The sequence below is a fragment of the Thrips palmi genome, unplaced genomic scaffold, assembly GCF_012932325.1.
Source record: "Thrips palmi isolate BJ-2018 unplaced genomic scaffold, TpBJ-2018v1 HiC_scaffold_10, whole genome shotgun sequence".
Classification (NCBI taxonomy): domain Eukaryota; kingdom Metazoa; phylum Arthropoda; class Insecta; order Thysanoptera; family Thripidae; genus Thrips; species Thrips palmi.
In genome coordinates this window covers 16,215,035-16,229,807 of record NW_023144621.1, presented here as the reverse complement: position 1 = coordinate 16,229,807, position 14,773 = coordinate 16,215,035, and the positions used below count along the sequence as shown (strand labels likewise).

General features: G+C 44.9%; 4 protein-coding genes across 7 annotated transcripts; all 4 read right to left on the bottom strand.

Annotated features, from left to right (window-relative positions):
* Positions 1–211: 211 nt before the first annotated feature.
* On the bottom strand, positions 212–3,349 carry LOC117653960 (zinc finger protein 124-like). 2 transcript variants are annotated; one of them, XM_034400044.1, is made up of 6 exons: positions 3,135–3,349; positions 2,781–2,955; positions 2,506–2,676; positions 2,225–2,427; positions 1,768–2,140; positions 212–1,696 (listed from the first exon to the last, which is right to left on the bottom strand). In XM_034400044.1, the coding sequence occupies exons 2-6, from the start codon at positions 2,880–2,882 to the stop codon at positions 911–913; spliced, it is 1,635 nt and encodes a 544-aa protein (XP_034255935.1). In that variant the 5' UTR covers positions 2,883–2,955; positions 3,135–3,349; the 3' UTR covers positions 212–910. The 2 variants fall into 2 exon arrangements, with proteins under 2 accessions (XP_034255935.1, XP_034255926.1); XM_034400035.1 differs by having other exon boundaries at positions 2,781–2,912.
* Positions 3,350–3,944: 595 nt separating this feature from the next.
* On the bottom strand, positions 3,945–6,291 carry LOC117653984 (serine hydroxymethyltransferase, mitochondrial-like). Its single transcript, XM_034400084.1, has 10 exons — positions 6,253–6,291; positions 5,957–6,118; positions 5,794–5,873; positions 5,505–5,705; positions 5,227–5,431; positions 5,004–5,143; positions 4,608–4,918; positions 4,409–4,519; positions 4,205–4,312; positions 3,945–4,123 (listed from the first exon to the last, which is right to left on the bottom strand). The coding sequence occupies exons 1-10, from the start codon at positions 6,289–6,291 to the stop codon at positions 3,993–3,995; spliced, it is 1,488 nt and encodes a 495-aa protein (XP_034255975.1). The 3' UTR covers positions 3,945–3,992.
* Positions 6,292–6,629: 338 nt separating this feature from the next.
* On the bottom strand, positions 6,630–10,176 carry LOC117653930 (microprocessor complex subunit DGCR8). Its single transcript, XM_034399974.1, has 12 exons — positions 9,955–10,176; positions 9,443–9,875; positions 9,262–9,369; positions 9,032–9,174; positions 8,697–8,955; positions 8,461–8,623; positions 8,278–8,390; positions 8,056–8,190; positions 7,775–7,980; positions 7,586–7,686; positions 7,146–7,497; positions 6,630–7,055 (listed from the first exon to the last, which is right to left on the bottom strand). The coding sequence occupies exons 2-12, from the start codon at positions 9,873–9,875 to the stop codon at positions 6,963–6,965; spliced, it is 2,106 nt and encodes a 701-aa protein (XP_034255865.1). The 5' UTR covers positions 9,955–10,176; the 3' UTR covers positions 6,630–6,962.
* Positions 10,177–10,618: 442 nt separating this feature from the next.
* LOC117654031 lies at positions 10,619–14,004 on the bottom strand. 3 transcript variants are annotated; one of them, XM_034400156.1, is made up of 7 exons: positions 13,719–14,004; positions 12,375–12,426; positions 12,178–12,298; positions 12,026–12,108; positions 11,791–11,944; positions 11,502–11,705; positions 10,619–11,121 (listed from the first exon to the last, which is right to left on the bottom strand). In XM_034400156.1, the coding sequence occupies exons 2-7, from the start codon at positions 12,420–12,422 to the stop codon at positions 11,078–11,080; spliced, it is 654 nt and encodes a 217-aa protein (XP_034256047.1). In that variant the 5' UTR covers positions 12,423–12,426; positions 13,719–14,004; the 3' UTR covers positions 10,619–11,077. The 3 variants fall into 3 exon arrangements, with proteins under 3 accessions (XP_034256047.1, XP_034256048.1, XP_034256049.1); XM_034400157.1 differs by having other exon boundaries at positions 11,521–11,705; positions 13,719–14,003; XM_034400158.1 differs by having other exon boundaries at positions 11,614–11,705; positions 13,719–14,003.
* Positions 14,005–14,773: the final 769 nt, after the last annotated feature.

Below are 14,773 nucleotides of genomic sequence, written 5' to 3'. Positions count from 1 at the left end.
ACAGAGACAAAGCGACAAAACCATCTTTCGGAATCCAGCTCTAGCCATTCCGAGGCCTCTCCGCCCAGAGCACAGTAGTGGGCACAGTGGGCGCAGCGGGCAGCGCGCGCACACGGGAGACTTGAACGGCCGAGACACGCGGAGCCATCGAATGGGGACCTCCACCCTCCTCCAAGGTTACTAGTTGATTTTGTGCATAAAAAAGACATCATTGTTAAATTAGTCAACATTTATTATCACTCTTATGTCCAAATTCAATTCAGTTCAACGGTCTGACACTTAGTTCATGTCGCCAGAGATAAATGCTTATCTCTGATGTCGCGGGGTGGATTAAAAATTAAAAGTTATCACTTATAAGCTGCACCCAGCTGCACCCAGGGAAAAGAATAAGAAGAAAAAAAAAAAAACTGTTAAGATCAAAATAATCTAATTTTGACACAAAATATCACACTTCACTTCATTTTCCCTGGGAAGCACTCTGCAACAGTCAAATCAATAAAAAATACTGTAAACTGGAAAATTACAAAATTGCTCCGTTGTTACAAAAACGTACAGCAAATAATGTCAAACTGCTAGCGAAAAAAATTAAAGAAAATTCATTTAGATTTAAAATGTTAAAAATTAAAAAGGTAAAGTACAAAGCCACATAATGTAAATAATTAACAAAACTTTAAGGCACAATTTAAATGTAACTTCTGACATTTGTTAAATAAGATTGAGATCAGACCACCAAAAGAGCTAACTGTCATTCATCATCACAATCAGGAACTTGAAAATTAACCTTCAGTACACCAGGAATATGCTCACTTCCAGTATAATAAGGCAAATGGTACAAAACAGCACTGTTTCCTTATCTCTAGCACGGCCCTTCTGCATATCACATACATTCCAAACATATAAAATGATGATGTCATGAGAAAGTCAAGGTCAAGTCAGTTGGGAGAAGATCCTCAGAACTAGGTGACATAAGGGGTGATGAAATAGGAGAGGACTGTTGGAGCAATGAAAGAGGTAGCGGAGGCAAAGTGCTGACAGACATTGAATCTTCTGAAAACGAATCATCACCACTTAACATAATGTGTTGCTGAACATCAATGCGCTGTGGAGTAGTTGGCTCAAGTTTCAACAGAGGTTCCATTGGCACTGGGGAGGACAACTGATCATGAAGATCCGATAGGTGATTCAGAGATGCATTTGATGCTACTTCTTGGGTATCAACCTCATCTGCAAAAGTATCAGCCTCATCTTGAACCGCATCTTGAACTTCATCTTGATCTTCATCTTGAATGCAGACCTCATGAAGAGGTAACTTGGGAGGCACTTTCACAGGAGATGTAATGAATCCGCCATGAACAGCGTTTCGGTGGTCTGTTAGGTCCTTTTTACGCTTAAAAACCACTGAACAGGCATTACAGCTGTAGGGATGTATGCCGGTGTGCTTGAAAATGTGGGACTTGAGTGCGTTTCCTGTAGGGAAAGACTCTCCACACATTTCACATGGATATGGTTTTTCCCCTGTGTGCAAGCTTCTTATGTGAGCCTTGAGAGGAGCAGACTGAGAAAAGCCTTTCCCACAATGTGTGCATTTGAAAGGTTTTTCCCCTGTGTGGGTAATAAGGTGTACTCGCAAAGTCTGAAGCATTCTGAATGACTTTCCACAATATTGACAGGTGTGAGTGCGAGCAGCTGTGTGAACCTGAAAATTGATTGAGTATTAGTAAAAGACAAAATATTAAGTTTTTTCTCATAAATGATCCAAGATTATACCTTCTGATGCCTCTTGAGATTTTTCATGAGTTTAAAGGTCATACCACATTCCTCACATTTGAAAGGAGTTTCATTTGAATGAATAGGTTTGTGGCGCATGAATTCTGAACGTTGGAAAAAACCACGCCCGCATTCCTCACAGGTATAATTCACATCTCCAGTGTGGTTCTGTTTTATGTGGCCAATGAGAGAGTTCTTATACCAAAATCCCTTGTTGCAATAGTAACAATGAAATGGCTCATCCTTAGTGTGAGTAAGCTCGTGTTGAGCCAGATGATTGGACCTTGTAAAAGTTCGGCCACAATATTCACATTCATATACCTTTGACTTTCTTTTCTGATTTCCAATAGCATCCGGATTATTACAATCTTGCCTGAAAGTGAAAGTTTAAAAATTCCTCTTTAAGGCAATTATTTTTAGCAGAATGGAGCTCATAGCAAATATTCAGAGCACTTACGTTTTAGATTCATTCAGACCATTGTGGCGTTCTAATTCTTCATCTGAGAGGCTTCCAGGCCATTTATATTCGTTATCCTCAAAACCAATATTATTTTCTTGGTTGTCATTGTTTTCAAATTGCTTCTGGTCTGCTGGATCGAGTGATTTCACTTTCTTATTTCTACGTTTTCCTGAGCGAGGTTTATTTAGGGTGATGGAATCCTGCAAAAAAGTGAATTTCTTGTAAGTTGATACTGTACTTTTGAAATTTATGAGAACTATATGCAACAAATAAATTACCTCCAGCTTAGTGGGCAGATTTAACTCTTGTATTTGGGTTGAGAATTCAGTGCCACTATCACAAACACTTTCTTCAATATGATTAGTCTCTAAGATCGCCTCAGATGAGATGTTCGGTTTTTGAACCTCTGCATCACTTTCAATAAAGTTTCCTTGTTGCTCTTTAGCAGCCTTAACAAACAGAGGAAAAGAATTAATTACAGAGTGACAAGAAATCAGACATTTCACAAAATTAAAATCAAAGACGATAACAATTTCAATTGCTTAGTACTTACAAGAAAAGCATGCAGGTGTTCTTTTAAAACTGCGTCTGTCCTTTGACACTGTTCTTGAAACTCCTTGAAGAGGTCAAGTTTAGAAAGACAGTCGATGCACATCGCACTTGGAAGGCCATCACACTCAACAAGCTTGAACAGCAGAGGAACGACACAAAAATTAAAACTTGGGAGCCTAAAGTACAACATAAGAAATTATAAAACAATAAACAAAAATAATTTTTTCTTAAAAAATTAGACTTTTTTAAAAGAGAGAGATGAGACAAAAATCATAGTAGGTACAAGCATATTTTGTCTAGAATTTTTTTTTTTTAAATTACACCCAAGAACTATTTATAACCTAAAGGACAGTACCTTGAGACAGGTGCAGTTTTCTATGCGATCACACAAAGTCGGCTCTGGTCTTCCATTTTCAACGAATAAGGGAACCATATTTTCGGCCCTCGTAAAACACAGCCGGCATCTTTGATCAAAATCAAGAAAAAACATTCTAGAAGTGTTATGTACATAAATGAATGCACCATCTGTTCTGTTTATTTCCCGTATGTCCTGCTCAAACGTTCTTTTGTTTCCCCAACTCGTCGCTGATTGGTCGAAGCTGCGCTGGTGAACCAACCAGCGACGAGTTTGAGAAATGAGCGGAGACACCTCTTGAGTTTAAATAAATGCTGCAGTGGTAGAAAGGCTGTAGCGGGTTATCCGAATTTACCTAACTTTGATTTGAATCCAACCCAGCAGAATTTCGAAGCCGGCATGTTTGTCAACATTGTGTGGTGTGAGCGCACTTAAGCGCACTACATGTTCCACGTTCCGCGCCATCTGTCGGAGAGAGGAGGGAAGAGACATTCCCTCAGAGCACGGGGTAGCGACACGGAGCAGGGGGTAGAGCTTTAGGGTAGAGTCCTAGCGGGGTTCGGGGTTGTGGTAGGGGCTCAACAAGAAAGTGTGCAGAGGTGCAAAATAAAGAGACTCAGTTCTGCTTAAGTTAGACATATGATTATTTTAACGAGTCCTACGGAATCAAGGTGATAAACAAATATTCATGACTACGTACACAGAGAGCCTGCCAAACATAGAAAAAGGCGTGCACATCAAGATGACTAAATCACAGACAAATAAGAGGGAAAATAGTCTAACAATAAGGATATACAAAAAACTCAGATCTTTTGTCAAAAATAATTCGTTAAATTTTACAATTATAGAGTTTTGAGGCTAGTGGTCGTCGAATCCAGGCATAGGAAATGATGAAGCAAAGGATTCCACTTCTGCTTTGAGTGAAGCCATCTTTGCTTGAATACCTTCGTCTGATGAGAGGAACAAATTGTATTCTTTCAGCGTTTTGCCTATAAAGGAAATTGTAATGATGAAGCCCAAATCCAACGCATAGCCTCAGGCCACAGCTCTTATTCAGAACAACACAATACCTGACTTGCTCTTTGCCTCAGCGGCAATGTTGACAGCCACATCCAAAAGATCCACAACTTTCTCAAAGTCTTTCTCAGTAAAGTTTCTTGAAGTTAAAGCTGGGGCACCTGTAACAATATATATTTGGAAAAACATCCACCCACCAAAAGCTTAACTTTTAATGTGAAATTCTCACAACAGGCGAGCACAAAAAAAAATCTGACCTAGTCTTAGGCCACTTGGGTACATAGCAGACTTGTCACCAGGGCAACTGTTCTTATTTGCAGTGATGTGAGTTAAATTACAAACAGCCTCAACTCGAGCACCATCCAGGTCTGTCAAACAAATAAAATCCAAGGTGATACATTAATTTTAATTCTGAATTATTTCAACTTAAGAGCTTACAGGAATCTGATAACTCACTTTTGGATCGTAAATCAACTAGAACAAGGTGATTATCTGTGCCACCCGAAACTAATGAGTAGCCCTTCTTCAGAAGAGCCTGGGCCATGGCCTTGGCATTCTTCAGTACTTGCTGCTGGTATAATTTGAACTCGGGAGACATTGCTTGCTTCAAAGCCACTGCTACAGCACCAATGGCATGGTTGTGAGGACCTCCTTGTAGGGAGGGGAACACCGCAGCATCAATGCGGCTCTGATAGTCATAGTAAATGGGCTGCTTCGTCTTAGAGTCACTTCCCTTAATTCCCTTGCGATAGAATATCATACCCGACCTGTGCAATAGTTATGGAAAATTGTTGTCAGAGACAATTGAAACTTTTTGTAAATTAGTAAGTAGCCCTGTGTCATTCACTTTACCTTGCTCCTCTAAGAGTCTTGTGTGTGGTGGTGGTCACTACGTCAGCATACTCAAATGGACTGGGGATCACTCCTGCTGCTACCAAACCAGAAATGTGAGCCATATCTGCCAATAAGATTGCTTTCACTTCATCACAAATCTGAAATGTAAGAGAGCGTAAATATTTTGAAGTCAGTTATACTTCTAAATTTGGTATAACTGTTAAAACATAGACTAACGTACCTCTCTAAAGGCTTTATAATCCAAAAGTCTAGAATAAGCTGAAGTTCCAGCAATGATAACTTTGGGCCGGAATAAAACGGCAGTCTCCCTCAACTTTTCATAATCTATCAAGCCTGTTTCTGTGTTCAGACGGTAAGGCATTGATTCAAAATACACCGATGTAGCTGATACTCGTTTGGTATCAGTCATAAAACCATGAGTGAGGCTGTAAATTACAGGTTAATAGTCAAAATTGCATTGCAAAAAAATCAAACAAGCAATCACTAATTTTAACTTACTGTCCTCCATGGGGAAGGTCCAAACCCATGATTCGGTCGTGTGGTTGCATGAGACCTGTGTATGTAGCAAAATTGGCGGGAGATCCTGAATAGGGCTGAACATTGACACCCCACTTTTCTGAATCAAGATTGAATGCATCCAGAGCTCTCTTCTTGCAAAGATTTTCTATTTTATCAATTACTTCCGTACCTCCATAGTATCTGCAAAGAAAATTCAGAAATTTAAATTTCACTTGGTATGATGAATGAGCTATAAATAATGAAATTAGATCTGCTGTAAGAAAAATACCTTTGTCCTGGGTACCCTTCTGAGTATTTGTTATTGAGGCATGACCCCAGTACTTCTAAACTTGCCCGGCTACAAAAATTCTGAAACAAGTTGCAAATATTAGTTAAAGATATTTGACTCAAAGAGGGATTTCTCTCTTTAACACTTATTGAGTTGCCCTCACCTCTGATGCAATCAATTCCAACCCGTTTCGCTGTCGCTGCTTCTCCTCCTGCACCAATTGCCAAACCTCGGGATCATCTTGTTGAATTGGCTCTTGACCGGTCCAGCCGCTCGCAAACCTCAAAGATTGTATCGTACTCCTTATAGATTCCTTCTCCACAACCTAATGAAAACACAACTTTACTCTTTAAAAAACTTCATTTCTCCATAACCTACGACATATCGTAAAACAAGAAAGTACTGGAGAAAATAACTGAGATTTGCAAAAAAAAAATTAAAAAAAAATGCCTTTTTTACCGTCAAGAAAAGCCTGTGACTCCGAGATAAGTTCATCATGTCAAATTCGCTTAAAAGCTGGACACTTGCGTCGTCTGCTACCGTTGGACGGGTGGGCGAGGGGCGAATGCAACGGCACGGCAACGAAATGGAAGCGTGTCAACCAGTGGGAGACCGATAGCTCAGAAAAAGAACATTGTGAAATTGACTTGCAGTGACCCCTGTCCTTTGTCCACCGAATAGAAGGGAAAACTTGATAAGGCTATCGCAAGCTTTGTTTACGATGAGTCCCATCCCCCCCTCCATTTATTCCTGTACATAGAGCAACCGGTCGTTATATGCAGCATAGTTCTGGCGGCAAATGTGAATTTGGAATGTCCTGATAAGAAGACTGCAGGTTTAAGAAAAAAAGCATTTATTGACATTAACAATTCCACAAGAGATTTGTCACAAGGTTCTAAAATACTTGAAAAAAAAAAGGAATGAAGAAAAAAAAAGTCACATTTAAAATATTGTTTACAGACACAAGCACAAGAAAAAGTGCCAATATGAGACACCCCACACTATAATTTACAGGGTCAAATAATGAAATTTTAAACGAACATAAGTGAATCACAGATTGCTTATTAAGGCTAATATTTTCATTTTCAGAAAAAGTGGCTGTGTGGCAGAAAAATACTATTGGAAACAGTCATCATAGTGTAACAACATCTCACTCAATACAAGACAAATTATAACTCAATGTTATTTAAGTTGGAGGCAGAGGTAGAAGGTAACTCTATATCATCAGGTGGTACAAAATCACCAATTGGTTTGACAGCAGCCTGAAAGGAAGAGAAGGTGCCAGTTACAGTGGTATACATTTCAATTAGCACAGTTCAAGAAGTTGCTTAAGATAAGAAAAAAATACATACTCGAGATTCCTCCAGCTTCAACATGGCATCCTTTAGCTTTTCCAAGATAGCCCAGTTAGGTTGGTTCGCTGCAGCTCTATTCTGGAGTGTGGTGATTTCCTGCTCCTCAATTTTCTTTTCTCGGGGTGTTTTAACTGAGCGACTACCATACAAACGAAGCAGAGATCCCCAGTTGTTGATATGAGGATGCATCGCCTGGAGTATGGACTGAGATGCCCGCTGCTTCCCTTCACGTTTGTTTTTACAAATCACAGTTGCAGAATGGTTGCCAACAGACATTTTGAATTCATTCTTTTGATGCCTGAGGGTATTAACTTGATATTTGATATCTATGTCACTCAATCCAAAATTTCTGTTGAGGGCAAACAAGACATATATTAAATTACAGTACTGTTGTCTGAACAAAAAGATTAAGCATTTTGCGAAAGACAATCAAATACCTTTTCAAACACGTCAGCAATATTGCATATGGCGATGGCTCTGTGGTTTTGGCACAAAATTCTGGTACTCGGGGATCTTCAATTTTGATGTCATCAAAAAACTGAAATTACAAACAATTTATTACTAGATTAATTAGACTGGACTTAAACCTAGAATACAAAAAAATTACACAAACTAAAAGTTCTTACTGAAAGATCAGAGTGCTGGACACGCCCTGGCCCTCTTCCTCCTTTGTAGCTGTCATTTTCAATTTTCTGACGCATTTCAGGAATTAGAATTTCTAGAGTCATTTTGGCTGCTTCTGCTTTGGCTTGTTTTTTACTGGTACCTACTCCTGTCCCATACTTCATTTTATTTATGGAAACAGTAGCAGAGTAGGGAGTAGCTGGATTTTCTATTGGGACCAAGATCAGCATAAGTAAAGGAAGTATGGTTCAAGAGTAAAGAGAGACAAAATATGAAAACTTACCAAGATCTTTGAATTCATACACAGGCTGCTTCTTGAGAGCATGTTGCACATATTCATGGAGTATGCAAACATAGCTTTTACCATTTGGGTTCATGATCCATTCCTTCTTAGTTCTTCCCCCAGAGCCTGCTTCACCTGGAATTTTTTTTTTTTTAACAAAATTTGATAATTATGTTAAAATTTACTAATATTTATGCTTTTTTTAAAAACTCATTTACTTACCTCCTTCTATAATTGGGAACGTAATCAATTTGGTCCCTTCTGGAAGAGAAGGCCTCTGAAGCTGTCTTTCTTTCTTCTTCACCTTTGCAAACTTTCTTCGTTCTGCCCATGTCCTAAAATACAAATCGATTGGTTGAACATCATGTGCGCCTCACTTGAGAGTCAACTAATCAGCACACTTACTTAAATCTCATGACTTCAATTGTCTTGAACCTAAAGAGCCTCTGGCAATATTCACGTAATTCTACATGACTCATGTTGACAGCATCAGCATTTTCTTTGGCAGTTTCTATGCGTGCAGCAGGCAATACTGGGTTCCCTGGTTTCCTGGCTGAGGCTAATTCACCTACAATGAGAAAAAACATATTTCAGGTCTCTTCTGGTGTGTGGTACTTGTATACTGGTTACACAAATCCTACCAATGGTTTTGTTGGCACTAGGGCCATCTGCATTTTGATCTTGGTCCTTATTCTCCTTGTTAGCATCCTTCTCATCCTTAATGGTGATTTCCTGTTCATTTGTACCGATAACACCTTCCTTGTTGGGATCAGTTTCAACTTCAGCAATAGGACTTAGGCTGCCTTCCCCATCAGCTTTGTCCGTCTGAAGACCTTTTTCTTGATCTAATGCCTTGCGATATTGCAGACATGGAATAGCACTAATAGGAACCTTGTGTTTCTGTACATAAAAGACAGATGTAATGAAAAACAGCTTATCAAGATTGTAATGACGTGAAAGAATTCTGCTCACTTACTCTAGCACTTCCTGGACCTAAGAAGTAAGGCATTGCAGTGGTACAAACTCGAGTTGTTTTGTGAAGATAAATTGGAATACCCGTATTGTGAGTCACTTGCACCCAACCTTCCGGCAACATCTCAAAATGGTTTGTACAGATTTCTGAAAGATAAAAGAGTTTTCTGTGTTCATAGTGTTCTTATTAAGCTGTAATGTAAAGTGACTGCAGTTTGAAAGTAGAACACTTACCATCCAAAACTAACTTACGACGATTTTCAAATTGACCAGGATCCAGTTTTTTGGCGTACCTCCCATTGGCCAGCTTTTGTCTCTTGACTTTGTACTTGTCAGATAGTCCTGAAAAGAAAATAACAGTCATTAAAGTGTTACGAGCAAAAGAAATAAAGCCTGCTTTGAGTTGAGAACTAACCTTCCTCCAGCATCATTTCAATCTCATCATCACATACATCTGAGTTGTCAGTTTCACCATAGTAAGAATCAGCGCTGTCATTGCTTTCTTCTTGCTCTTGGTCTTCGTCTTCATCCTCACTGTCTTCGTCTTCTTCATCTCCCTCTCCTTCCTCTTCTCCTTCTTCATTATCCCGTTTCCTCTTCTTTCCTTTCGATCCAATGTCATCGAGGACAACAAATTGACGAAGCGAATCTTCAGTGTAGCCTGTTCTCTCATAGTGAGTGAGGTATTCACTAACTCCTTCTGTATGAAGCCGAGGCTCCTCCTTGGTTGAATTGCGACTATCTTTTGAGCTGCTTTGGTACGGACAAGAGGTAGGAGGGTCAGGAGTCTGGCTAGAGTCCAGGGTGGCATCCTCTGGGCCACTATTATCTCCGTCTTTGTTTTCCATCTAGAATCACAAACCAGTCACGTTAACACTAAATGGAAGCAAACATAAGACAAAACACCACAAAAAGAGTGGACCTAACCTTTGTGGCGACTAGCGATTGTTCTTCCCTCTCTGTCAGTCTATAACTGTATGCCTAGATAGTCCATCGGTCATCGTCTAAGATGAACCACTTCACGGTCGTTCAAATTTCGGTGCCTAACTATTCCTGTTCATAAATCGCGAAACGATTGAATGTGACTGAACATCAGATCAAAACAAACTGGTTACTGCCAATAACGCGGATGAAGTGGGGGAGGGGGGGAGGTGGGAGGTGGGGGTGGGGTCACGGAAGGGGCATGCAGCTGCAAATAACGGACCGGCTGTCTTTCGATCTCATGAAGTGTTCGTCTTTTTACGCGGTGGTCTTGCTGCTTGTTGCTTCAAGAGGTTCCGTGGGTCCGTCACTTCTAGGTAACCGATACTCTCGGACTCGAAAGGAACAGCTATAGTGTCACGGTGAAGTCCTCTACTACTTAGCGCCTGCGGGGAAGTACATAGACTGTACCGGAGCGGGCCAGAGCCTGGTTGGCTGCCTACCTATGAGGCGCGCTCAGTGCACTTTAGGAGTTTTATGGCTATTTTTTGAGCTAGAACTGAGCTAGACCGCGTATTGTCATGACGTTGGGTCGGTCTAAGGAACGTGTGTGCAGACATAATGTCACACAGATGGTTTACAAGGGCAATTAAAAATTAAAAAACAGAAAAATTATGAAAAAGTTTACTTAATTTTATTTTATGAAAAGAAAAAAAGCTGATGCAAAACAAGCAGTTCCTAACCTACAGAGAAAGCAAAAAGTTACTTCAACTCTGGAGTTAAACAATTCATAGAACAATGGAATCTGCTTCTGAGCTTATAACTAGCGTAACTAAATTAACGTCTCACAAAAATGATAAAGTCAATAATAACACCCAGAAAAGGCACTCAAAATTAAACGAGCCACCAGTTTTCCGACTAGTCACATGAATAACGTCCAAATTACTGTCAAAAGCTTTTCGCCCTTGTCAATCTAAATCAATCGAATAAAAACAGACTAGCTTCAGTGCCCATTAGAGCAAGACGTGTTCTTCAGTGTGAGTCTTCTGGAGGATAGAGAGGAGGCAATCAGCAGCGTCGTCCAAAAGGCTGCCCCAAGTCAAGGAGGTATTCTCGGTAACACCGCGTGTCAGTTCATCGCAGCGTCACTCCACCTTAAGCCATATTCTGCTGCTGCAAATCAAAAATCAGGCACAGCGTTATCACAAGGAGCCATGCAGGAACGATGGGCTGACGCACGGCAAGTAAGAGGCAGCGACAGGTCACAACTAAAGTTTGCTAGGAGGATTGGCAAAAGGTGTGCTAAGAATTCTGCGAAGGGTGCTAAGAAGTTCTGCATTGCTAGGAGGATGTGCGAAGGGGTTTCTAAAGGCCTTGCGAAGGCGGCTGGGAACAAGGGCCGGTATGCATAGCTCCAGCGAAGCAGTTGGCGGCCAGACACGAGCCACTAAAACTTGAAGGGGTGTTGCGAGGTGAAGAGCGGCATAGGTTCTAGGTAGGTGGAGAGAGGTACCAAGCCACCCGCGTCAGCGCTAACTACAGACGATAGACACCTAAAACCGAGGAACATACTCGCGGGGCACTCTCATTTTGGAACTGGGTGTACGGTGGCAGAGTCGACACAGACGCCACCACGCGAGGCGAAGAGGGAGAAAGAACCATCACCCGGTGCAAGGGGAAGATGCTGGCGTAGGAGCCCACGCTGTCGCCCTTCCCGGACGTGGCCACGGCAGCAATGAAGGTCAGCACGTCAAGCGCTAAAAAAAAAAATTAAATTATTTTTTAAACAAATGAAATTAATTTTTTAAAAATTAAAAAATTGAAGTGGAGTGGCACCCTTACCCAAGCTGGCAGGAAACAGGCCGGGCGTCGCCATGACTCGGTACGCGTCGCGCAGGAAGGACAAGTCGATGATGGTGCGGATGAACACCACGTAGATGACGATGCCCACGTACAGAGCGTGCAGGATGGCGTACACCGTCAAGCTGCTGCGGCTCTGCAAAACAAAAAGGCGTCAAAACAGGGAACGCATGAAAAAATCGTCAAAAGGGTAATATTAATTTAAGTTCTGCCTTACCGAGCCCTTCCAAGGGTAGACGCAGGACAGCACGAAAAGGGCCACTCCACAGAAGACGTAAAATCCGAGCGGGAACTCAAACTCTGAAGCAGAAATGGTGAAAATAAAACTGAGGGGTCGCTTAGGGTGGACGCGCTAGAGGCGGGACGTACCGATGACCACTTCGTTGGCGCGAGTCAGCTTGAGCGCGAGCTGCTTGAAGGTGCCGGAGGTCTGGTCGTAGATGTCCTTGAGGTCCATGGCCGCGTAGCCAGCGATCAGCAAGTGAAAGGCCTGCAACAGGAAAGGGTGCAACAATCAACAAAGCAAACCAAATCGAGCAGGAGGGCCAAAGTGTCAGCATACGCACCGTCCTTATCACCAGGGTCAGCCCGAACAGCACACGGCAGCAACTCATGGTTCTGGAACAGGAGAGGGCGTTTATTTGTACAAGATGTTTTTTGCTGCCCAGTTGCAAGGGTGTCACCACGCCACCCCCCTTCCCCAACCCGCGGCAACAGGAGTCCGGCTGCACCGGGCCCGCCTGCCCCAGCCTGCCCGCTGTCTCTCTCGCTCCCACACGGGACGCCCCGAGGCGAGAGAGACAGGGCGACGATATAGGCACTGCTCGGAATCAGCTGGCGCTGCATTCACGGTCACGCGACGCCTGCGTCGCGTCGCCAGTCGCGCCAAAAGACAAAAATATATCTTGTTTTATTTTCCAGCAGCCGCAATATGCAACTCGTGGGGCAGATTCCAGTCGCCCCCATTTTCCAGCGAAATGCCAACTCGAGCCTCTAGTGTCGCCTGTTGGCCGGTGCAGTGTGCAGTAGCTGTCGTCGGCTACTCGCTACTGAGACCCCCCCCGTGGTGCACCCGGCCACCACAAAACAACCCCGAGCTCAAACATCCGCAAGCACACTCGGTACTTTATCGCCCAAAGAAAAGACCGGCAATAACGCACACGGAGAACCAGCGCACAGTGGGCCAGAAGACCGGTAGGGGGCGGCTGGTCAAAACCCCGGACGCGTTTTGAGCTCCAGAGTCGCTAAACAGGACTCGAGCCGCGCGTGTGACCCCGCCGATGGACTGCTCTCCGAACGAGGAATCCATTGGCGGGGGTTCTGTTCGAGACGTGTTTAACGCGTGTAGAGTTTTGGCCGCCGCCACCGGCCCTCTGGCCCACTGTGTTACGTTGCGAGTGCGAGAGAGACAGCGACGAAAGCGCCGTTCGGAATCGGCCCTCTTGTGTGCGACATCGAACAAATATAGCAGCGGCCGTTCCGGAAAGAGGCCCTGCCGGCCGGGCCCCGCGCCCCGCCTTATCGCCAGCGGTAACTACTCGGCTGGACGCCGGCCTGCGCCGGCCTGCGCCTGCATCGCTTGCAACGCCTGCATGCCACACTGCTAAAAAACTTGAAAACGGAAACGGGTGACAGGTTGCACTTCAGGGGGGAAGACCGGCCAATTTCCTCGAAACAAACACGTCGATACCCCGCACACCCCACGTGCAGACACCTGGAGGAACGGTCCGCCGCTCTGTCTCTCTCGCACCCATGGGGCGTCCCGGAGGGGTGCGAGAGGGACAGAGCGGCTCTCGCGCGACGGTGTGCCGACGGCCGACGGTGTCTCGCGGTGCAACCCGCGGCCCGCGCGGCGCGTCGCCGACCACCTGTTCGAGGCCATCGTCTGCCCTGCGCCCTTGTTGACTCACGTGGCGGGTGTCGAGGAAGACAACTGCAGTCAGGAAGGCAAGGCTGGCGGAGTGCCGCACACCGACTCGCCGGTCTTGTCACGAAGCACCACCAAGCCGCGAAGCACCGACACTCGCTCACGTTGCCACTCGCACTGCTCGCGCTGCACTGAGGAGGAGACTGGGACTGAATGACTGAACGGGCAACGGGCACCGGGACCGGGCGTGGCGATGACGGGGGTGGGGTGGCGACTGGCTGCTGCGACTGGGCGACCCAACCCAAGCGACTGCAGCGACTGCTTGTCTGGCCGGCCGGGGCCGGTCCGCCGGCCGCCAGCCTAAACACTTGATGCAGCTAGGCGGCGTAGGCCAGCGGTATGGGGCATGGGGCGCCAGGGGACGGGGTTATGGGAGACGCGCGGGACCTAGGCAAGGGGCAAGGGGAGAGGCTGCAGAGCCCACTCGAGTCGCGGCGGTCTGGTTTCGGTGGAACTGGTGGAACGGCCCATGCCGGCCGGCACAAGAAATGTTTACAACCCGGAACAGAACAGGACCCTCGTCCCCTCCTCAGCCCAGCTGCCCCAGCCCAGGCCCTTTGGTGCCCTTTGAGCTGCGTCCATGCCCTGAGCCTTGAGCGAGCCGAGGGGCCGCAGCAGCGGCGCGAACATAAACACCGTCAAAGATTTGCCGCCCCTCCTGTTGCTGTCAGCCTGCTGTCGTCCAGGGTAGGCAACCCAACCTGCATGGCTGCCGGGCGGCACTGCCTAGCCCGTTCTCGCAAGGCGGTTCCCGGCAAGCCGGCTGGGCTGTCGTGTGTGCAGTGTTCGGCGAGCGATGACAGCTTTCCAGCTTTCTAATCGAACTTGAGGCAGCCTGTCCCGTGCCAGTACTTCCCCCGCGCATCGCGCACGCATCAGCAGACCGAGAGTAACTAGGATTGACGTCCCCGACAATGCTGTCCCTGTCGCGCCCTTCGGGGCGCCCCAACAGTGCGAGAGAGACAGAGCGACGAAGCACTGTTCGGAATCTGACTTCTGGGGTCATTGAGCCATCGCTATCCTATCCGGCCTATCCCT